The 25,794-nt window shown below is 36.7% G+C and overlaps 1 protein-coding gene across 13 annotated transcripts in view; it reads left to right on the top strand.

Annotated features, from left to right (window-relative positions):
- The window catches only part of LOC126336976 (mitogen-activated protein kinase kinase kinase kinase 5), a 290,756-nt gene that overhangs the window by 140,920 nt on the left and 124,042 nt on the right, over nucleotides 1-25,794 (top strand). For 7 of the 13 annotated variants that reach the window (XM_050001199.1, XM_050001208.1, XM_050001207.1 and 4 more), the window contains one exon: nucleotides 18,040-18,090. The exons of the other annotated variants lie outside the window; for them this stretch is intronic. In XM_050001199.1, coding sequence (XP_049857156.1) covers nucleotides 18,040-18,090 — 51 coding nt within the window. The remainder of the gene's footprint in view (nucleotides 1-18,039; nucleotides 18,091-25,794) is intronic. 13 annotated transcript variants of the gene reach the window in all.

Genomic DNA, 25,794 nt, shown 5'->3' with positions numbered 1-25,794 from the left:
ACTGGCAGAAATTTTAAATCAAACACTGGCCTTTTTATATTAACTTCAAGTATAAGATGCACATGAATTTTGGAGAAAATTTTTCAAAGAAAATAGTGCTTCTTATAATCCATAAAGTGTGGTATTATTATCACATATATTTGAGTATATTTCTTATGAAAGAGAATATAAAATAGTAGTTGTGTGCTTCAATTTTTTCTGGTTACACTTAGTGATACTGAGGCATTACATGCGTGATTGAGAAGAGTAAAGGAATGTGCAGAATATAATATTGGTTATTTACTAGGAATATTGTCAACACCACAAAAGATTTTTGTTTTAAAGGAGAGAATTATATTCTTGATTTATTTGAAAGAGGGTGAAATGACTGTGATTTGGTGATATGCCCATGGAATTGTTTTTTACTTGTACTCAGTTGGTTTCTCTCTTGAATGGACAGCAAATATCATATGAATTACCTCTGATAAAGTACTGATAAAATATTTGTTAGTTCCTTATGTTTTTCAATAGAGTGCTGTATTTCTTACTACATGCAATCTGTCTTATACCTTTTCCAATCCCAACCATTTTACATAGTTTCATTATTGCTCACATGACCTGTGGATGCAAGTTGTGAAGCTTAAACATAAAGTAAAGCAACATTACTTTGGGAAACATAACAACTGTAGTTTCCTCTTGCTTTCAGCTGTTTACAATAATAACATATCAAGGCCTTGTTGTCTAATGCTACAAGGGCAAGACAGTTAGTCACTCAGGCTGTTGCCACTGCAACTACAGAAAAAGCTGCTGTCCCCTTTGAGACGCTATATGTTAGTTTGGCCTCTCCACAGGTACCACTCCATTATGGCTACCCCCTACAGTATAACTATCAGTATTTTTGAGGTATTCAAGGTACCTCACTATGTAATGTATGTACTTCATTGTTTTATATTAGAATTGATGCTTGGCACGTAGTACACATTACTCCAATTAGCTCACCAAAGGAGTGTCCTAAGATTCCTTGTTACGTGGTTGTTAGTCCCGCTAACTGTTTTTCATGACACCATTTTGGTTTATGACTACATTCATAATCACTACTCCTGTATCATTGTCAGAGAAGCCATTCATGTGTGCTTATTTACGTTATTTAATTTTTACTTAATAACATGTTATATATTAATTAATACTATTCTGCATACTTTTGATGTATAAATTTTAGAGACAGATGAAGTCATAACTGCTTAGTGGCATTATCATATCATTTTATCAAAATCTTTCAAACCATTTGTGTCCAATAAATGACACTGCAAAATTTCATTATTATATGTGTGATGATAGACACTTACCATTGATGTACAACAGAAGTTCAAGTTTTCCTAGGAAATTAATAAAATTTATGCATGGGGTTAAATATTTTGTAATAACTATTAATGCAATAGTAAATAACAACATTACACAGGGAAATGCTTCCTTGTGTTGATCTGAGAAAAAACTATTTTGTCAATAAATTTGTTTCATTTTTACATACCTAACAGTTCATACTTTCTTCTTGTCTCTAATTCAGAAATAAGCTGCAGTTTTATGGTCCTCTATATTCAGTATGTGTTGATGATGTCCCTGTACAGTTGTTGTTGTTGTTGTTGTTATTGTTTGGTCTTCAGTCCAGAGACTGGTTTGATGCAGCTCTCCATGCTACTCTATCCTGTGCAAGATTCTTCATCTCCCAGTACCTACTGCAGCCTACATCCTTGTGAATCTGCTTAGTGTATTCATCTCTTGGTCTCCCTCTACGATTTTTACCCTCCACGCTGCCCTCCAATACTAAATTGGTGATCCCTTGATGCCTCAGAACATGTCCTACCAACTGATCCCTTCTTCTTGTCAAGTTGTGCCACAAATTTCTCTTCTCCCCAATTCTATTCAATACCTCCTCATTAGTTATGTGATCTACCCATCTAATCTTCAGCATTCTTCTGTAGCACCACATTTCAAAAGCTTCTATTCTCTTCTTGTCTAAACTATTTATTGTCCATGTTTCACTTTCACACTCCATACATGACTACACTCCATACAAATACTTTCAGAAATGACTTCCTGCCACTTAAATCTATACTTGATGTTAACAAATTCCTCTTCTCCAGAAATACTTTCCTTGCCATTGCCAGTCTACATTTGATATCCTCTCTACTTTGACCATCATCAGCTATTTTGCTCCCCAAATAGCAAAACTCGTTTACTACTTTAAGCATCTCATTTCCCAATCTAATTTCCATAAGCATCACCCGATTTAATTTGACTACATTCCATTATCCTTGTTTTGCTTTTGTTGATGTTCATATTATATCTTCCTTTCAAGACACTGTCCATTCCATTCAGCTGCTCTACCAGGTCCTTTGCTGTCTCTGACAGAATTAAAATGTCATCGGCGAACCTCAAAGTTTTTATTTCTTCTCCATGGATTTTAATTCCAACTCTGAATTTTTCTTTTGTTTCCTTTAATGCTTGCTCAATATACAGGTTGAATAACATCGGGGATAGGCTACAACCCTGTCTTACTCCCTTCCCAACCACTGCTTCCCTTACATGCCCCTGGTCTCTTATAACTGACATCTGGTTTCTGTACAATTTGTAAACAGCCTTTCGGTCCCTGTACAGTTTTAGTGCATAAATATATAAACAGGCAAGAAATTCATTAGTTGTTTTTTTAGTGCTGTGGTATTCTGGCATGTTGAAGTAGAATACCAGAGGGAGAAAAATATGTGCGAGACTGCCGCTGCCAAAGAACAAGGTGTCAGCTTTCATTGATTTTGGTCTTTTAGTATTTTTTCTTTTTATTCTTTTTCTTGTACTCCTGTGGTTGTTATGTGGGATAAATTCGTCTATTTCTGTTAATTCTTCCACCTGATACTCAAGATTTTTTTTTTTTAGAAAGGACTGTGTAATTGCAAATTGATTTTATTTAGTTTCATACTGGCTACAGTATATGGCAGTTAGAGTGTAGCTGCCATGGAGTTCTCTCTTTTGTAAATTTCACTACCTCAAAATGTAGTTCTGTAGATCTCGATACTCAATGTACTCTTCATAAAAAGGACAAATGTTGCCTAGAGTTAGTTTGTTTGACAGGTGAATAGTTCACACACTCACTGCAGACTTTAAAATTACACTGTATTCATTGTTCTTACTGTTTCTGCAGTATGTTATTTGGGCATTGTAATGTTATAGCTGTTGTTATTTCATATTCGACTAAGTGTTGGGGAGTTGATGTTTTCTAGCATATTATAACATTTTTGTTTTCATACAGATCACATGGTATAACATATCATATGATGCCACAATTTCCAGTATTTTTACTATGCTGTTTCTACAAATATACTTTCAAAATGCATTTTTGATTGCTTTTTGGCACAGTGGCATTTAATTTTGTTTTCATATATGTAAAACATCTGGAAAAGTGCAAGGTGCTGCCTCATAAAAGGAATTTGCAACTGGAAACCAGAATCATGCCATTTTGTCTTATATCAGCCTGTTAGTAATGAGAAGTTATTGAAATGATTAAATAAAAGTCATCTAACTGAAATGAAGCCAAATGCTCTAAAGGGCTGCTGGGTTTGTGAAATGTTGCAACTTTATCAATTGCTTCAAATTGTGGGCTAACTATAGCCTGTCACATGCGTAAAAATATGTGAAGTGTGTGTCATATAGGGCAGTAAAAGTCCCAGAGTATATTCACCCCAATATTATATTCTGTGCACACCATAAAAAACCATAGTAAACCTGAATCCAGACTACAATATGTAGCCGGCCACTGTGGCCGAGCGGTTCTAGGCACTTCAAATCGGAACCGTGCTGCTGCTACGGTCACAGGTTCGAATCCTGCCTTGGGCATGGATGTGTGAGATGTCCTTAGGTTAGTTAGGTTTAAGTATTTCTGAGGGACTGATGATCTCAGATGTTAAGTGTCATAGTGCTTAGAGCCATTTGAACCATTTGAAATATGTATAACAACTCTGTTGCTTTTCATTTTGTTTGGCATGCATATTTTGAAGTAACTCAAGCATGTATGCAAATGCTTAGCTTTGTTATAAATTAAAAATTGTAATGTAGAAAGATCGGTGTATAGCTACTACTAATACTTTCAGAAAACTGTGAAACACAAACAAGAAGTCTCTTTGATGATGATTTTCCAGAAGAATGTGACAATTAAAAACATTTAATTCACTAATTGGACAAAATTCAGCAGCTCATCAAAATCATCTTCATATACTTTAATGTTGTGAACATACTGAATATGGTGTGTATAATGACTAACTCACCTCTTTGTAAAGTTTTGTTTGATTTTCACCCTATCACTTTTTGTAATACGTGTTGGCTCACAATGGCCACCTTCAGATGCTGTAATAGCAAAATAAATATATATATATATATATATATATATATATATATATATATATATATATATATATATATTAAAAATAAAGATTCCAAGACTTACCAAGCGGGAAAGCGCCGGCAGACAGGCACATGAACAAAACACACAAACACACACACAGAATTACAAGCTTTCGCAACTGGCAGTTGCTTCGTCAGGAAGGAAGGAAGGAGAGGGAAAAATGAAAGGGTGTGGGTTTTAAGGGAGAGGGTAAGGAGTCATTCCAATCCCGGGAGCGGAAAGACTTCCCTTAGGGGAAAAAAAGGACAGGTGTACACTCGCACACACACACACACATATCCATCCGCACATACACAGACACAAGCAGACATATTTATATGTCACTCGCACACACACACACACACATATCCATCCGCACATACACAGACACAAGCAGACATATTTATATGTCTGCTTGTGTCTGTGTATGTGCGGATGGATATGTGTGTGTGTGTGTGCGAGTGTACACCTGTCCTTTTTTTCCCCTAAGGGAAGTCTTTCCGCTCCCGGGATTGGAATGACTCCTTACCCTCTCCCTTAAAACCCACACCCTTTCATTTTTCCCTCTCCTTCCTTCCTTCCTGACGAAGCAACTGCCAGTTGCGAAAGCTTGTAATTCTGTGTGTGTGTTTGTGTGTTTTGTTCATGTGCCTGTCTGCCGGCGCTTTCCCGCTTGGTAAGTCTTGGAATCTTTATTTTTAATATATTTTTCCCATGTGGAAGTTTCTTTCTGTTTTATATATATATATATATATATATATATATATATATATATATATATATATATATATATATATAAAAGTTATGTTAGGACCTTAAAACAAACAAAAAGTTTTTGCTAAGTGTACTTGTGAGTTAAGTTAAGTGCCATTGAAAAACATGTAATCATACCTATGGGCAGCATTCGGTGAGCAAATGTCCATGCATTGTCAAATTAAAATTATACCAAAAATCAGAGGATGACATAGATATAACTAAGTGTACTTTTCTTTCCCAAGTCTTTGCATAGATGTGCATTTCCTCTATAAGACTGTTTTTACTTTTAAAAACCATAAAATATGTTGAATTTAAATTAATATTTCAATCAGTTATCTGTAAAATGTAAAATCTGTGTACAGGTCATTAAAGCAGTAAAAACCATACTTAAACAGAATAAGTTCTTTACAATAAAAGAAACAAAGGAGCAGTCCTTATGGTAAATATTTCCGACGGCTGGTGATGCTGCAATTTGGGCTACTAGATGTTTATGACACTACCTATAAGTTCAGAAGAGGCAACAGAGACCAGACAACAAGGATCACTTGCTGCTGCAGGACACTGGTACTCCTGTTCCAGCTCCAAGTCATTCACGTTAGCTGGGCACATTCATGGAAGGGAAAACATGGCACGGTACAGCTCTCGGTCACAGGGACGCCCCAGCTCCAGCTGTAGCATACATGCAGGATGCAGTGATTACCTCAGCTAAATAGATCATTGTCAGTATTAAAATATGCACCTGTTGCAAACTCATTCTGCTGATTGAGGAGTTTGTCCAGTTTCTCCAGTTTTGTAATATGAGTCTTGAGTAGTTCTAACATATTGGACCATTTACGTTTTTCATCTCTATGTAAAATTTGTAGTTTTTTTGTCACTGTTTCCAATATTATGTACCTTCTGTCACATACATAAGCCTGATGCTGTTTTATTCCTGACGTAGCAGTGCCCCTTAAATCTCAAGTAAAAAGACCTGCCTGTCTGGCCGATATAGCTTTTTTCACAGTCATAGCATGATATTTTATAGACACAAGATTTCCCATATTTATTATTCTTATGGGGTACATTGTCACACACTTACGTTTTTAAAATATATAATGTCCTAAAAGCTATTTTAACCTCATTACTCTGGAATATGTATTCAGTTTTATCTAACATTTTGCCTATGCATTTCTTAGAGGCATAGAGGCATAGTTGACCTCATCGGATGCCATCTGTACATGTGGCTTAATTCTCTTCTTTATATACATTTTAATCTTGTTACATATGATGTACAAAATTTCCACATCATGTTCATTTGCAAGGACAACCTGTCTTAATGTGCTGATTTCTTTCTTCATTTAGCTTGGCATAATGGAAACAATATAATTCTATGTATTACAGGGTAAAAATATACTTGTTTCTGATGTACAGGATGATTGGAATGGGTATTGATAATCATTCCTGTACATGTTAGTTTCTTATTTATTATAAATGGTTCTCTGCTGTTTTTGTTGTAAATTGTCAAATATAATAAATATCTTTTGATATATTTGATGTTCCATTGTGAATTTTGTTTAAATGGTTCATATGGCTCTGAGCACTGTGGGACTTAACATGTGAGGTCATCAGTCCCCTAGACTTAGAACTACTTAAATCTAACTAACGTAAGGACATCACACACATCCATGCCCGAGGCAGGATTCGAACCTGCGGCCGTAGCAGCAGTGCGGTTCCGGACTGAAGTACCTAGAACCGCTCAGCCACAATGGCCGGCTGTGCTGTGAATTTTGTCTTGGAATTCATGTGGCTCCTTTTTTTTTAAAAGCCAGATTCTGTATTTGCATTGCTTCCTCTGTAAACAATAGTTGTGTCAGTGGCATATCATTTATAGTACATTATGTTGGCACCACAGTCGGGATTCACCTTTCCTAGCTAATTAAAAAAAATATCTGCTGTGGTACCCACTAAGCACTTTAACACAGCGAGTCCATCACTCAGTTGTATGTATATAATTCACTTGCATTTGGTATTACATTGAGTCTGACAGTGCATGAGCATTTGTTCGTCAAATGGTAGCCATAGGTATGATTCACATGTGTTTTAATAGCGCTTTACTTAACTCAGAATTAGACCTAGTTAAAAAATGTTTACTTATTTTAAAGTCTTAATATAACTTCTTTTAAAAAGTTTTTTCCCCAGTTATAGCCTCTGAGGGTGGCTACTGTGCTCTGTCAAGGGTTATGATAGTGTCACAAAAAGTGATAGAGTCAAAAATAAACAAAACTTAACAAGAAGTCAATCACTGTCTCCTTAAAAGGACTGTCGTTTTCATCTGTATGTGCTTGTGAGGATGTATGCATATCTGTTTATAATTTGTGAGCAAACTGCCATTTCCTATTTATGTTACTTGCTGTGTTTTTAAATAAACAGATTTCAGATAAGAGCTCTTAGCTGTTGTCGCATTAGTGAAAACTTGTTAGACTACTGTCTGGACCTCGAAAGTTTTTGGTTGCAAATTATTTGCTGGTAGGTTGATTGTGTAAAATTTTGATTGATGACTGTGTCTTATACTCCAGCCTGTACTGGGAGCAATCACAAATTTAGTCTTACATAGAGAATGCAGTAAGAGTGAAAGGCTTATTTAGAAGATGCAAAAGAATCAGAGGAGGGGCTGAAAACTAGTTCAGAATTGTTGCCATATTAATGTCTGTGCATAGTGTACAGATATTGTTGATATATGTTACACTTCAGAATTTATCTGATTGTTGCAGAGTAATTCTGAAAACTTCTTTAGTGGTCACAAATGTTGAAATGTAACAAAATCATATAATCAACTCTAGTAATTTATTTTGAATTTCATGTGGAAATTTCTTTTCAAATGCACTCACTATCTTTTTGCAACTGCAGGACACAAACCAACCATTAATTTTATTTTTGAACAGTGGTCAGTTATGCAATAAAGTAAAATATATATGCTTGAAAAAAACATATATGAGGGTAAAATGTATGAAACATTCAGAGTAGAGTTAGTTAACTTCCAGAGAATGGAGATGTAGCAAGTTTATGTATACAGAATAATGTGAAGGAGAAATTTTTCAAATGTTCTCAAACATATGTATTTATTTTACAAACATATGTAGCAATTTGTACATGTTTGTAAATACTCTGCAAGCCGCCATATGATGCATGGTGGAGGATACCTTATACCACTGTTAGTCCTTCCCTTCCCTTTCCTCTTCCACTTGCAAATGGAATGAGGGAAAAATGACTGTCCATGTGCTTCTGTATCAGCCCTAATTTCTCTTGTCTTGTCCTCCTGGTCCCTAAGCAAAATGGACGTTGACAGTCAAGCACAAATGCCAGTTCTGTAAATTTTCTAATTAGCGTTTTGTGAAAAAACACCATCTTCCATTTGTGTTTATTAGGCATTTCTGTAATACTTGCTTGTTTGACTGAACCTATTAGTAACAAATGCAGCAACAAAGCTCTGAATTTCTTTGATTACTTCCCTTAACCTGGCCTGCTGAGGGATCCAAAACACTTGATCAGTACTCAGGATTGGGTCCCACTAGTGTTCTATATGTTGTCACCTTTATAGTTGAGCTTCACCTTCCTAAAATACTCCCAACAAACCAAACCTCACTATTTGTCTTTCCTCCTACCTATCTTACATGCTCTTTCCTCTTCTTATCACTTTGCAATGTTGTGCCTCGATATTTAGTCAACATGTCTATGTCAAGCAGCACACAGCTAATACTGCATTCAGGCACTACAGGATTCTTTTTCCTACTCATCTGGAGTAACTTAAATATTTCTACTTCTAAAGCAAGCTGACATTCATCACATCAACGAGAAACTTTGTCTAAGTCATTTTCTATCCTCCTACAGTCACTCAATGATGACACATTTTTGTAAACCACGGCATCAGCAGCAAACAGCCACAAATTGATGCTTATTCTGTCTGTCAGATCTTTTTTGTAGATATAGAATAAGAGCAGCCCTGTCACTCGTTGCTAAGGCAGTACCCTTGTCTCTGATGAACATTCATTGTCCAGGACAACATACTGGGTTCTATAACTTATGATGTGTTCAAGCCATTCACATATTTGGGGACCTATCCCATATACTTGGATGTTCGTTAACTATCTGCAGTGTGGCGCTGTGTCAAATGCTTTCTGAAAATCTATGAATATCCAATCTGACTGTTACCCTCCATCCATTATTCCCAGGATATTGCTTGAGGAAAAGGGCAAGCTGAGTTTCGCTTTCTGAATCCCTGTTGAGTTCTTGACACAAGCTTCTCTGTCTCAAGGAAATTTATTGTATTCAAACAGAGAATATGTTCGAGAATTATTTAGCAAACTAACATTAAGGATGATGGTCTATAATTCTGTGGATCTGTTCTTTTACACTTATTAGCACTGAGGTGACAAAAAAATCATGGGATAGCAATAGACACATATACAGAGGGCATTGCTATTGATTACTTAATGTATAAAAGGGCAGTACATTGGCAGAGCTGTAATTTGTACTCAGGTGATTCATGTGAAAATTTTTCCAACAGTATTATAGCCACTTGACAGGAGTTGACAGACATTAAACACACATTGGTAGTTAGAGTTAGATGCATTAGACATTACATTTTGGTAATCGTTAGAGAAGTCAATATTCTGAGATCAAGTGTGTGCCAAGAATATCAAATTTCAGCATTAACCTCTCACCACAGACAATGCAGTGGCCAATGGCCTTCACTTAATGACCAAGAGAAGCAGTGTTTGCATAGAGTTGTCTGTGCTAACAGATTACCAACGCTGCATGAAAAAACCACAGAAATCAATATGGGACATATTACAAATGTATTAGTTAGGACAGAGTGGCAAAATTTGACGTTAATGGGCTATGGAGGCAGACTACAATTGCAAGTACCTTTGCTAAGAGCATGACAGCTTGCAGTGCCTCTCTTGGGCTTGTGACCATATCAGTTGGACTGTAGATGACTGGAAAACCATGGCCAGGCCAGATGTGTCCCAATTTCAGTTGTTAAGAGGTGATGGTAGGGTTCTACTGTAGCACACAGTCTGCATGAAGCCATTGGCCCAAGTTGTCAACACAGCACTGTGCAAGCTGATTGTGGTTCCATCATGGTGTGGGCTGTGTTTACATGAAATGGAAAGGGTACTCTGGCCCAACTGAATAAATCATTGACTGGAAATTGTATTGTTCGACTACTTTGAGACTGTTTGCAGCCATTCGTGGGCTTCGTGTTGCCATACAATGATGGAACTTTTTTGGATGACAATGCACCATGTCACTGGACCAAGGTGTTCACTATTAGTTTGAAGAACATTCTGGACAATTTAAGTGAATGATTTGGCCTGGTGACTGACTTGTTTTCAACTCTTTCAGTTGCTTCTGTATGCCAGGGATACCTATTTCTATTACTTTCATAAGGGAGTCTATCTGATGGTATGGCTGTATGATCGTCTTGCGTAAATGATTTCCCAGAATGTAATCCCAACAACAATTGAGTTTCTCTACAGTTTCTCATTAGCCAATTACTCTTTAATTTTGAAATCTTCAATACTTTCTCATTGTAAATTGTAAGCTCTTGTTTGTTGTTCCATATTGGTACCTGTAATGTTTGGGGACAATATGAAATTGCAGGAACCATATCTAAAGAGCAGTTACAATGATGTAGAATATTAACCAAATGTTCCTGAGAAGCTAAAAAAGAAAAAAAAAAATGCTGGCCTTTTGCTTATATTGTAACAGAAACCTGTAATGTGAAACAAAGGTGTGCAGCAATCGTGTGTCTCAAAGTGTATTACATTTGCTTCTATATAAGAGTGCATTGATAAGCAATTGCTAAGAAACCTTGCTAAATCATATTTTTCTGGTGTTGTTTAATCAGATAGAACTTGAATTGGTGATCAGTTAAACTTGAATTAGAAATAAACTTAATTTCTCGTGTGTTATTAAAAACTGGTTATTGCAGTCTAAAATTATAATTAAAACAAATTAAACAATCATCTGCAAGCATTATCCCTTTAGAAGGACCTTTGCTAACTAGAGAAATGTGTTTGCTGATGTAGTCAAAGATTTCCTTCAACAGATGGAGCTAAGATCTAAAAATCAGTATTTTCGTCACATTGTTCATTTGTTGTCCTGTAAAAGGTTGCTATTTTACTTAAGTTATGGTCTCCTGTAGACACTCTCATAGTCTAACATGAGTGTCATTAGTTATGTTTTATGAAATTAAAAGAGGTCATAGTCTTTCCCTTACACTGTAGTTGGGCTTCTGGTGGAAGAGGCACAATATTCAAATTTTGGAGGAAAATGACAATGAGTTCATTAAAACTCTTGCACAATCTACCAGCATAATGGTAGCTAGTGGTATAATTGTTAGTGAGTAGATAAGCATTTGATGAATATATTTGCACTGCTTTTTTCAACAAGCTTGTGAGTTTGTGATAGCTGATTCTATATCAAGTAAGTAGTTTTTTTACTTGGAAAAATCATGGGAGTAATGAACAAAATGCAAACTCTTGCTCAAGAGAGTACAACAACAGGTAGAAAGTACAGTTGGTGACTACCAAGCGGGATTCAGGAAGGGAAGTGGTTGTATAGAACAGATATTTATCCTGAAGCAACTGATAGAATATAGGGCCTTAAAAAACAAAAAGACAGTAATAACCTTCATGGACTTCACGAAGACATGACTCCATCGACAGACAGACTCTTGTTAGGATTCTGAAGAACAGAGGACTTGATGGAACTACACAAGAACTCATAAAAGAAATTCTGACAGACGCAAAAGCAAGGGTGAGATTCAGAGGAGCACTGTCAGAAGAATTTGAGGTTAAGACTGGTGTTAAACAGGGAGGTGGATTTCACCATTGTTCTTCAATATAGCACTGGACAAAGTGATCAGGCAGTGGAGAGCAATAAACGAGGAAATGGGAATACCAAAGACCCTTGTGGGGGACAAAAAGAACAACAGGGCTCAATTGGACTGCCTAACTTTTGCAGATGACATAGCAGTAGTAAGTGAGACGGAAGAAGACGCAAAGACACAACTCAACAAATTAAGTAAGGTAGCCAGAAAGGTGGGACCAAGGATCAAGACAAAGACATTAAATACCACTGCAGACTGGGAAACACCGGAAGGCGCTGTGCAAATGGTGGACAAATTTAAATCCCTGGGAGAATTTATAACAAGAAGGAACAGGAGCAAGGAGGGAATAACAGAGAGGACAAAGATGATAAGGTCAGCCTTTTGCATGACGAGAGAGATATACAATAAAAAGAATATATCCATAGAGACAAAGATAAGCCACTATGAGGCAACGGTGAGGAGTGCAGTATTATATGCTGCTGAGACGATGACATTGGGAATAAATGGGGCAGAACAACTAGAGAAAGAAAAGAGAAAAATACTGAGAAAAATACTAGCTCCCAAAAGAGGTGGAGAGAGGTGGATGCGAAGATCTAGGGAAGTATTGTATCGGGACATGAGAACAATATCCGGGGAAATCAGACTCAAAAGGGCAAGGTTTGCTGGACATGTAGTTAGGATGAGTATGGACAGAATGACATAGAGAGTGTGGGAAACAACAGGGAGGACAAGGGGAAAGACAGGAACCAAGTGGGTTGTTGAACTTCGGAAGGACTGGTTGGAATTGGGGATCAAGGTCGAAGGAAAGGAAACTTGGAGGAACAAATATACACCGACAAATATGCTGGAGATCAATGACAGAGAGGAATACAGGAAAAGATTAGAGTGTCACCAGTGGAGCCGACAGGAGAAACGGAAACTGAAGATCTCGGAAGAAGAGTGGGAGAGAAGAGGAGGAAGAATGAAGAGGTTCTGGAAGAAGAAGAGGCAAATGCAGTTCACGAAGGGGCCACCTGTGGTTGTACAGAGGCCGTAATGCAAGAAGGAGAAGAAGAAGAAGAAGAAGAAGAAGAAAATGCAGAAACAAGCACTTGGTAACAATGCTTTAGTCAAGGCACAAACACAGGAAATAAATGGCCAACATCTACATCCGTATATTTCTCTGCAAGACATTTTATGGTGTGTGGCAGAGAGTAATAAGGTGTATAACTATCTATATGCCTCCATATTTGACTTACCATATCTTCATGGTTCTTATGCAAAAAGTTCATTGGTGGCAGTATAATTTTTCTGTCAGTACCAAGTATTGGTACTCTGAAATTTCTCAATAATGTTTAGTGGAAGAATAACTTCTTCCTTCCAAGTATTCTCATTTGAATTCAGGTAGCATATCTGCAATACTCACATGTTGGTCAAACCTATGTGTAACAAATATAGCAGCAAGCCTCTGAATTCTTTAAAGTGCTCCTCTAATCTGACCTGACGGGGATCCTAAACATTCAAGCAGTACACGGGAATGGATTGCACCAGTGTTCCATATCTGGTCTTCTTTAAAGATGAGCTACACTTTCCTAAAATTCTCACAATAAACCAAAGTCAATCATTTGCCTTCTCTACTACCATCCTTGCGTGCTCATTCGATTTCATATCACTTTGCAGCATTATGCCTAGATATTTAATTAACATGACTGTATCAAGCAATACACTGTTAATGCTGTATTTGCACATTATGAGGTTGTTTATTCTACAAATCCACATTAACTTACATTTTTCTACATTTAGAGGAAGATGGCATTCATCATACAAAGTGAAAATTTTGTTTAAGTCACCTTGTATCCTTCTACAGTCTCTCTACTATAACAACTTCCTGTAAACCACAGCATCATTGCAAACAGCTGCAGAATGATGATATTTTATGTACATAGAGAATAAGAGCAGCTCCGTCACACTTCCCGGAGGCATTCCTGATAATATCCTTCTCTCTGAACACCTACCATTAAGGACAGTATACTATTACTTAAGAAGTCTTCAAGCCATTCACATATCTGGGAAACTAATCTGTATGCTCAGACCTTCATTAACAGCCTGGAGTGAGGCACCATGTCAAATGCTTTCCAGAAATCAAGCAATATTGAATCTGCCTGTTTCTCTTCCTCCGTGGTTTGCAGGATTTATCATGTGAGTAAAGAGCAAGCAGAGTTTCAAATGAGTGATGCTTTCTAAACCTCTGCACGATCAGTGATTATGATATGGGATGGCTGTCAGTTGATATCACATAAGTGTGGGCTCAAGTACCATGAAAACCTAGATCACTGTTACACTCTGTAACTAAATTACAGTGCATTTTTCTGTCGAACTGAACATGGGAGGAATGCATTGAAGTTTGTGCCGTGACTGCTGAATGTTAGACAGAAGCTGTGTTGTTTGGAAATTTCATCAATAGCGACAAAAGCATCAAAACTTTCTTCCGAATATATCCTTAAAATCTTGTAGAAGCTGTAGGGAAGGCCTTTTTCACCATAACCATTGAGGGTCAATGTTCAATGAGCAACATTAAATCCATGTTGATCTATTCCTTTGATATTGATGAGATTGTTTTAAAGAATGTATTCTGCCTCCTCAAAATGAATAATATGTATCTGTGTTGAATGTTTGAAATTTTTTAAGGAACAGCAGGAGGAAAAAATTTCGAGAGATGGGGCATGAAAATTTTAAAGTCGAGCATGGTGATGCATGACAATGTATAGCATATATGATGCAATAATTATTGTCATAAAACAGGACAGTTGTATCTCATACACCATATTCACCAAAATCAAATTCATTTGGTTTTTTCCTCACAGTGGAGCAAATTTGCGTAATAACCAATAAAATGCCATACATCCTAACAAAGGAAGAACACTTCCAGAGTGTGTTCTGAAAGTAACAGCAACACCTTAACACCTTGATATGTGCCTGCTCCCACAGGGACTACCTTGAAGGTGATGGTACCAGAGGTGATGGCACAGAGTATGATGCGAATTTGACATAACGGTATTATTAAAAATTTCAGAAACTGTTGGACCACATATTGCACATCCGGACTTTATCACATGGTAATATTAAACCACATCATGTTTCATAAATCCCTAAGTTTCTTCAGTCAATAGTAGTATTGATTGACTTGGTTCTCATCCTGCTCTAACATAAGTATATCTGACAAAACATAAATGTATATGTGTCACTGACACTTTGTTTATGACAAACAGGTATTCCTTAGTTATCATTCATGTTCCAAATTAATCTAATCTCCATATTTCCCCAAATGTGAAGTGACTGTGGTAAGTAATAGTTACTTTGTCCACATATGTGGAAGCCTAGAATAGATCTTTCCTGCATGTGGAACATCTACATTTACATAATTCCTCCTTGACTTTTTGATCATTACCTGCACTTGCAGTATGGTGTTTGACACATACAGTATAACAAGCACATAACTCACTTGTAGCAGTGCCATGTGTAAAGCATTATTCAAATGTGGAATATTATATGCTACCCTGAGTTTTCACTTAGTCTACACCACATTAACATGTTATATTAACATTCAGTTGCATATTGGTGTAGCCTTTTGTGGCAAGATAATAAGAGTTTTCAAAAGAATTTATTGTTGATTGCAGGTCCCTTCAATAAATTTCATATGATATTAAATCTGTTTATCCTTACATACTGATGCTCCAGTTGGTAGTATCATGTTTTTCCCGTGTAACAAATTTCTTGCTTCACTTCCTACAGTGTGTATGGTTTGTCAACATACAATTTTGTTAAAAGTTACATCGTAATCAGTAAAATAGTTACAAGCATTTAGGTCAGGTGTGCAAACAAATTATGGAAAAATTCTTGCATTGGAATGTGACATTGCCTGGAAACACTCATTCAAGTTACTGTATCAGCTGGGGAGTCCCGGTACTAGGAATTCACATAATATCTTGATGCAGTACTTCATTCTCACAGTATTTGCCTGACTCTTCTCCTCTAAAAGATAATGGCCCAATGATCCTGTTTGACTCACTCTGCACATTACAATTTTTTGAATGCTGTTAATGCAAAATTTAGAGATTGGCATATGACTAGCACAACTTTACAAGTGGAAGTCTGTTTCATTGGACATCATATTATTGCTAGGATCTATTGTTTCTGAGTCTGTACAAACTGTGTAGTTTTCATCTCATCATGACTCTACTTCTGCACATGCACCGACTACTATCAGATAGGAAAGAATGCAAACTGTTGAATGCCAAGAGCTACTTTGTGCAGTGTAATCCACTGTACATCGGAAGTTATTGATATATTTTCATACAAAAATCAATGGAAATATTTGTATTTATTTGTGATTTAAAGTAATGGGAAAAAAACAGAGAAAAAGAATAGTGTCTAAAATATACTGCTATCATCTAAATAGAATGTCCACATTTACAGTAGTAAAAGTGTAAAAGCGGCAAGATACGTAGTAGGACATAAGTGTACTCCATTGTCTAAAAGTATGTAACTGCAAGAAGAATACAAAAAGGTTTGTTGAGTGCAACTGGATTGAAACTAACAGTAGTATTGTTACTTTGGCAATAAGAGCAGGGGGGGGGGGGGGGGGGGGGGGAAGACTGCTCCAGTGAGAAGCAACAAAGACTGTAAATTAAGGGTAACAGAGTAGATATTTTTTCTGCAACAATTATATTGAAAACAATTTTACTGCAGTTGAAATCAAAGTAGCTTATAAATAATCAACATTTCCACACGAAAGAAAACTACATTTTGGTACTCTACTTTTTTCTCTTTTTTTTTTTTTTTAATAAACGGAATACTATCACATATTTGATCTTAGTTTTGACAGAACCAGAAATAATCAGTAGTATTCTGGAGAAAATGATGTATAGTTGTGTGCAGGAGCATACAATGTGAAAGCTTGTTCACTCTTATTTGTCAAATGAACTCTTCCCTTTTTTCCTCTTACTTCTTGTAACAGTGCCAGAAATACCTATTTGGAATGCATTAGTCAATAACTCAACATGTGTTAGCTGGCTGTACCTTGTTTAAATTACTGCCTGCTGAATTTCTTTGCTACCACTCCCTGACTTACTCATGCTCATCGCCTCCTATAATGTTACTGGAGGCAGCAACCTAATCAAAAACTCTGCGTTACTTGTCAGTTAAGTGCATCCATTGAGCAACTCTGTTTGATACAATGTTTTCAGATCCACTTGCACAGCGAATGTGCTGAGCCAATTGCAGTCAAAAAGAAAAGAACTACCAGCAATAGTTATTCTTTCTCTTCTCTCATTCACCCCACCCACTTCCCCCCTCCCCCTGCATCCCATGAAAACACTGATACTGTCAGTCTAAAATTGTAGTCTTTTTCTCGGCCTCCTTTTTTCCCCTGTGCAAACAACACTCATTGTTGTAGCTGTTGCCATGTCATGTTAAGATGTAATTTAAAACATCACTGTTGAAATTTTGCATGTTTTTTGTAATATTTGTCGCTTCTTTTCATATAAGAGGAACTTCCCTCTTAAATGAAAATTTCTTTCTTCTGTCTTCTGTCTTTGCTCAGAAATTGAATGCTTTCACCTGTCTGTCAGTAATGTGTAACAATGAAACATTGTTAATTTGCTTGTATGTATGTATATATCTGCTATTTTAAAACTGCCTGCTTTTTTCTGTCTATATACATCTTTCTTTTTTGTGTACCATCTTCATTTCACAGTCTTCAGATATCTGTGCTGAACTGGATACTTGAAGGTGCACGTCATATGATATTTAACACAGCGAAATATTCCTTGAATGTGCCAGTACTAAATATATGTAATGTGTGTTTTGTGTCAGACTTTCATGAGCTAATCTCTGTTTTGTTCTATTAATTGAATAAGGAAACAGAAAATTAAATTTTTTGTATAATGTGATTGATTGACAAGATAAGTTTACACAGTAACATGTCTTCATGAATTGTTACAAATTATTTTTTTGTAATCAGGGGAAATCATCTACCTCATTTGACTACATCAGAAGATTTTTATTCACAACAGTAAGTAGGAACACCAGAAACATTTGAATTTTGCGAGTATGATATCACAGTTTGGCTTGATTAAAGCACATTAAATCTTACTGTTTTAATATGGCACAGAGACTAGAAACTAGACTACTTGCTTTCTAAGCTTTGCATTTCCATAATTATGTATTTGAGAGTAGCCAAATTTCTATTTTCTCCAGTTTCCTAACCACACAGTTCAGTCAGGAGTGTATTTTTTTTTCTTTAGTAGCAATCATCAAAATTATAACATTGACAAGGGCTATTTCATGATAAATCACAGACACACGTGCTTGTATTTTGAAGTATGTTGTTTTAACGGAAAAGCTTCTGCAGACAAAAAGTCTAAATGCTTAAAAACTGAAAGTATGGTGAACATAAATAAAATTGCAGTATTCCTTGCCAGTAAAATAGCATTTATGCAAGATTTAAGTTGTGGGAAGGATAATATTTTCCATTTGTTTCAATAAGAGAAGAGAGCAGTTTGAGGATGAACTCTGTTATTTTGGGTTTCCTTCCAGTAAATCACATATTTATAGTCAAAAGGAAAGGTATACACTTATCTAAACAAACTCCAAAAGAAACCAAAGAGCCGTGCTACAAATTTTTAACAGTTGTATAATTTAGCATCTGTAGAGTTTCGTGCTTGAAGCAGTCAATTGAGATACATTCCCACTCCCTTAACAATAGTAGAGTGTAACACATGTTTGCAGATGAGCAGAAACGTACGTGTGTGTGTGTGTGTGTGTGTGTGTGTGTGTGTGTGTGTGTGTGTGTCGTAAGATCAGTAACAATGTGTCTGGACTGTACACTAAGACTTCTTGAGACTGAAACTGTTATATCAGTCACACTGAGAAGTGATATTTAAAAATATCAGAATTGGAACACAGCTGTTGGAAAAAGTTTCCCATATTACTCTCAGAGGTCAAACTAGTCAATTAGCAAGTTGACAGTGGTGTGTGTGTGTATATATATATGACTATCACAAAAATGTTTGCTAAGCTTTTCAAAACAGGAGGCCGTTAGTGATGCTAGTTTGTATTAGTGAAGTTCAGCCTTACTGTACATCAGTGGCTTTTTATCAGTTTTAGTTGCAAATTGGCACCCAATGAATGAGATATTAAACTCATGTTTGGTTCAAGCTTGTTCTGTCAGTGGAAGTCTCAGAATCCAGTAATGGAATGTGACCATCTGCTGTGAACCTCATGATAATGTCTTTATTTGCAGTGCTGTAAGAACTGTTGTTTTGTGAGCTGTGAATGTGTCTGGGGGTTGCTGTACAGAAATCTGATCAAAACTTATTGACATTTAAGTGCAGAACTGCAATGTCAGGCCCTTGTACAAAGCTGTAATTTCATTAAACTAAATGCAAATGGATTTAGGCTGTGCCCTTCCTTTTTCCTTCCCATTTGCTGTGTGTGTATGATGTTTTGCAGGAAAGTGGTATCTAGCTTTTATTAAAATATTATGCAGCATCTAAATAAAGTGGGTAGTGGCTAAAAGTAAGATGTATGTATTTTACAGATTTTGTGCGTGTGACTTTTCTGCTTGTATTGTAACAGCTTTATAACACCAGCTTTTCATATTAAAAAATTACAGAGAGATTAAATAGCTTGGCCATTACTTGTGCAACTGAGAGGTGAAATTCCAAGTACTGCTAACACACACACTGTTTGTAAACAGTACTTGGAATTTTATCTTCTCAAGGTAAGTAATGGGCAATCATTCTATCTCCACTTAATTTTACAGTCTACCATATTGTGATTTATACACATGGCTTTATTATCTAGTCAAGTAATCAAAGCTAGTTTTGAGGACTAATATTGCTTATGAATTAGTTCATGTTTGCCAAGTATGTAATGTTGTAATGAGAGTACTAGTTACATGTTTGTGTTTCTTACAGTCCTTAAATATTAGCTGACACACATTTTCTGTGATAAATGTCATGTGTTGTTCCAACCAGGATTTAGTATATGTTATAAGTTTCGGATTGTTGAGTAAAGGACTCGGAAGTGCTCTGCCATAGCATCAAAATAGTATACAAGTGTCATTTTGTTTTCATGAGTGCATAAACAGGAGCCAAGGCATGTGTTACCTGTGTATTGTAACCACCTTTTATGACTTGCTACTTTGTTCTTGATAAACGTGTGTTTATTGCATTCAGGTATCAGTACCCTAAGCGAGAAATATTAGACAGTAAGTTTAGTTCCAGTAGAGAAACATAGAAGGATAAACCACAAGGAAGTTTTCTCTGGTTCACTATTACCACATTATACTGAAATATTAAATTTGAGACAATGGAATTGATTTTTGGGGAGCTGTGAGTAAAAATTGCTACGCAGAAAGATAAATGAGGGAAAGTGAGTAGTAGCCTCCCTCCCTCCCCCCACATAATATGAGTATAATGATTGTTGGTATTGAAAGTTAATATTGATACAATTCGTTTTTTGACTTCATTTTACATACATTGATGTTCTGACAGCAAATGCTATATATATTTGTATGAATTTGTTGTATGTAACTTGAAAGAAGTTAGATGAAATTTTTTTTTGTGTCTAGCAATTGTATTCTGTTAGGAGATGTCTATCAATGATGAACACATTCAGTTTTTTTGAGTTTCTCTAAGCTGTTCTTTTCTTGTTCTATGTAGGAGGTAAGCTTGGTAAGAACTTTTATTTAATGACATGTGACTTCAATGGTTAAGTATCAGACCACAAACCAGACATCCATAGTTTAGTCATCTGTCAGCCGAAGGCTGTTTTCAGAGACACATTACTTCTTTCAACTCTGGACATAGGATGACAAGGTTGTACTACTATCAATATGACTATGCCTAGTAAAGCATTGCAATTTGGAAGCTAGCCTTCTGGTTGAGGACAGCTTTACTTTTGTAACTTATTCTCTACTTTTACAATAATGGAATGTTTTGGAAAAATTTAAACGGAGGTTGAGATTAATGCTGAATATTCAGCGTAGATTGCTTAGTGACAGATAGTAGTGGTGATTGTGTAAGTATTTGAATTCTGAGTCTCCTGCAAAGCTGTAAGCTTAAACTGATGGGTGTACAAACAGTTATGATATTTGACGTTGCTGATGTGAGTGCTGGTCTTGACAGAGAGCTCAGAAGAAGACATGCAGGTTTCACAGAGTGGGAAGATATAGAGGATTTAGGACAGAGTGCTTTTGGAATGTCAGGACAGCCTCCAGATTTAAGTTACATTAACAGCAGTCTCTTACACATGAAAGGGAAGGGGGGATGAGGGATGGATGTTTGGAAAGGGCTAACGAGGTGGAAAACAAGTACCAATAAAATGCCCTAGAATAACCGAGCAAACTGAAACAAATAAGAATTCACATGCATTACTGATTGTGGGGAAATGAGTGATAAACACTAGGTCATAGGCATCTTTGCGGAACGACACTGAACGCTATAGTAAACTTACAATGAGGTTGGATGACTGACCAATACTTACCACCAGGAGGTGAAATTCCAAGTACTGCTAACAGGCACACACAATAGTGGGAGGGGTGGGGGAAGAACTGCCCTCTCCTTCCAAAATATTAATTCATGAAGAAGGAAACCAGGATACTTTTTTCACTTTTCTGTTTGCTAGAATAGTGTTCTCTACTGTTATAGATTTCAATTGGCAGTACTTGGAATTCCAAGATAAGTACTGGCCAGCGTTTCTGCCCCATAATTTTAGATGTCACTGGCAGAGACTGACATGGTGGCTGGTTGGCATCTTGTATTCATCAGGTCCTGAATGTGTATTTTGTTTAATTTTATGGTTTCCTCAACTCTCTTAGAAAGTAGTTTTGAATGAAATTCAACTGTACTACTTGATTACTGGTCAGTTCAGTTGGATCTTTCCTGAAAAATTTTAGCAGAGAGGGTATACAGCAGTAATGGAAGTCCACTAACAAAATTTATGAGGAATGTTCAGCTGCTTGTTTGCAAGTTCTTTCAGTTGTACACCTCTTCAGAGACTTATATGTATCTAGCCTACCCCAGTAACCCTACTGGGGAAAGGGAACCTACTGTTCAATATAGTATTCAAACCATGTGTCGTTCCTGACATACCTACACATCGAGTGGTGAGGGTTAGCATAATGGCAGACTGAAAAATTCTGGTGTCCAAGCACGCTTTGTCCTATGACCTTACAGACTCCAGGCTCACACTTTACCACCAGGTTGACAATAGTCGCTATTCAGTGTAGTCAAGAAAAAAAATCTATTCATCAAACAGCACCACTCAGGCACTTACGCATCATCAAAAAAAAGGTATCTTTCAGATCCAAATTGGAATGTATATCAAAAAGATAGATTAGATTATCGAGGAAGGGGGGGGGAGTTTATAGCAACAAGCAGAAGCTTTAGGTCCAGTGAGGTCCAAAATGAATCTGATTGCAAACTAGTATAAACTAGAGGAACTGAGATCAGTGGACTTAGCTTAATAAACAGGTATTTATACCTATCACCAGAATTAGACATTTGGTCAGTGTGTCATTCAGAGGTATCCTAAACTTGATGGCACAGATGTACCTCCACGTGCAAAAGATATATCCTAAATCTCCTTGTTGCAAACGTACTTGCTCTTTTTGAGTGTGTTACTAGTGAATGGTTAGCTGCCATAATTCTGTTACAGGAACAATGGTCACCACGGCTAAAAAGGTCATCAAGAAAGCCAGTAAAGCATGTGTGTTTTGTTGAAGTAATAGTGTCAGTTTTAATTTATTTGAGAGAGGAACTGAGGACATTTAGTTCAGGTCTGGCAAATGCAGAGCAATTATGGTTAAAGTTGAAAAACTTATATACTGTGGTCTGGATAAGCATGTTCCATGTAAAGTAATAAAAAATGGCGAAGGCCCATCCTGGTTTAATTTCACCATTCAGAGACTGTTGTGAAAACAGATACACTATACTCTTCCTACAAAAGTGATTGCAGGCATACTGGTGGAGAAAAGTTGATAGCAATTCATGCATCCATAAGTAGGGCTATGTTTGAAGGCAACCGTAATTTCCACAGTCTTAATCTACTGAAAGATTAAACAGAAAATGCTAAGATTATCTGGTTTTACATAAAGAAGCAGTATTTTTAAAGTCCGTGTTTAGAAATTGATTCATGCGAGAGAATACTACCATACTAATGTTTGACTGCCACATAGACTCACAAATAATCGCTATCGATAATAGCAGCCCCTGATATTGAAAAACTCTCAAGATTACTTAAAGTGAATAAGGAAAGAGGCACTTATGAAATTCCAGTTTGATTTTACATTTGATATACCATGAAATGGTATTGCCTTATGGAAACATAGTGACCATCTTGTAAAATTATTTTGTTACTTAAAAAGGGTAGTAGACTGGATGCGCAGAATTGTAGGCCAATATCGTTGACATCCATATGTTGTGCAGTACAAGAGCATAGTCCAAATTCAAACATTGACATTCCTGGAGGAAAACAAGGTGCTCTCAAAGAACCAGCATGGATTCATAGAAAAACACTTATTTTATTGGCAGCTAGCTTTATTCATAAACAAGATTTTACAAACAATTTTCGTAGGGCATTCAGCACTGTGCCACATTGTTGACTACTAACCAAGGTACGATCATACAGAGTATCTTTGCAAAAATGTGATTGGGTCAAAAATATTTGGCTTATAGAAGCCAGTATGCTGTATTGGATGATAAATGTTCCACAGAAATGAAAATAACGTTGGGTGTGCCTCCAGTGAAGCATAATAGGACCTCTCAGTGGTTTCAATGTACATAAATGATTTATCAGAATCAGCAACAGTACAAAATTATCCCCTTCTGATGCAGTTGTGTACAGGAAAGTATCATCATTGGGCAATTGTAATAAATTGAAGGAAGACTTGGTCAAAATTTTCATTTGGTGAATTGAATGACAGCTGTCTTTGAACATCAATAAATGTAACATAATGTCTATAAAAAAGAGAGACAACAATATACACTGACAGAATAAAAAAGAAAAAAACACAACACCAAACAATAGTTCTGCAACATAAACAGAAGTTGGTAGGTATGATGTCTCTTCAAATTTCACACCAGTTGCATAAGAGTCATACTAATAGTGCCACTGTGAGCATGCAAATCAGATTTCCTTTAAATACATGCTGTAACAGTTGTGAGCAGTAGTTATCTTTGAGATTGGACATGTTGAACCTTTAAAGCGATAAAGGTGCCATTATCAACACCTCACTGAGTTTAAACAAGGTAATTTAATAGTGCTGTGAGAAGATTGATATACCTTTTGTGAAACTGCAGAAAGAGTGGCAGGAATATAGCCAGTGCAAATAATTGCTGACAGTGGTGGTGATGAGAATGTTTGGTCCCAAGAGACTAGGCTCCAGATGGCCATGTGTAACTACCAAGAAAGAAGACCATTATGTTTAGCATATGGCTCTGGCGCATCGTACTGCATCTGCATCAGCAGTTTGAACAACAGTTGGCACCACAGTGACACAGCGAACTGTTACAAATAGGTTACTGCAAGGGGAACTGTGAGCAAAAATCCTGTAGTGTGCATTCTACTGACCCCAAACCAATGCCATTTGCGGGTTCACTGATGTCAAGTGAGAGTTCATTGGGAGATAGGGTGGAGGTCTGTTGTGTTTTCTAATGAAATCTGGTTCTGTCTTGGTGCCAGTGATGGCCTTGTGTTGCTTAGGAGGAGGCCACTTGAGGGCCTGCAACCAACCTATCTGCATGCTAGACACATTCGACATACAGCTGTAGTTATCTTCTGGGGTGCAATTTCATATGACGGCAGGAACAGTCTTGTGGTTGATCCATGCACCCTGACTGGAGATCTGTACATCATTCTGGTGATTCGACATATTGTGCTACCATTCATGAACAACTTTCCAGAGGATATTTTATGAGAGGATAAAGCTCACCCACATGCTGTCCAACATGCTCTACAGAATGTCAACATATTGCCTTCTCTTGCTTGATCACTGTGTGTGTGTTCAATCAAGTACACACGGGACAACACCAGTGTCATCCACAACCAGCCTTAACCACAACTGTATTGACCGACCGAGTGCAACAGGCATTGAGTACCATCCCACAAATTGACATATGACATCTGGCACCTGTACAACACAATGCCTGCATGTTTGCATACTTGCTGTCAACATTATGGCAGTTACACCAATTGTTAATGTCCCAGTATTTCAGATTTGCAATTGTTTGTCTCAAACTTATATTAACCTGTGATCTGCCAATGTTAACCACTTAAATATGTCACCTAGACAAATGTGTTCCCAAAATTTCATTACTCTATTAATTATTTTTTGGTGTTACAATTTTTTTTCATCAGTGTAGTATCTTATTATGTGATTTAGTGTTAAACACCTTGAGCATGTCACATTGTATAAGTACTTAGGGGTAACAAGCGGAAAAATAATCCTATCAGGGCACAAAAAAAGGTGTATATGCTCTCATTTAAAAGGCTCCACCTGAAAACTGGAGTACCAGCTGTGTCATTCTACCTTCCTTAGAATCTTTACAAATTTTGCCAAAATTTATTGCCTGCAAACCCATTCACCCTTTCCTTAACATGCTGTCATCTCTCATTCCCACAAGCTCCCCTAACTGTAACCAGTCCAACTCATTTTCATTATCTCTTTGTGTATCTCTGTCAGTGCCCCTTGCCTCACTTTCATAGTCATGTT

This window comes from Schistocerca gregaria, chromosome 2, assembly GCF_023897955.1.
Source record: "Schistocerca gregaria isolate iqSchGreg1 chromosome 2, iqSchGreg1.2, whole genome shotgun sequence".
NCBI lineage: Eukaryota > Metazoa > Arthropoda > Insecta > Orthoptera > Acrididae > Schistocerca > Schistocerca gregaria.
The sequence above is the reverse complement of the archived record's forward strand: the minus strand, read 5'-3'. Positions and strand labels throughout refer to the sequence as shown.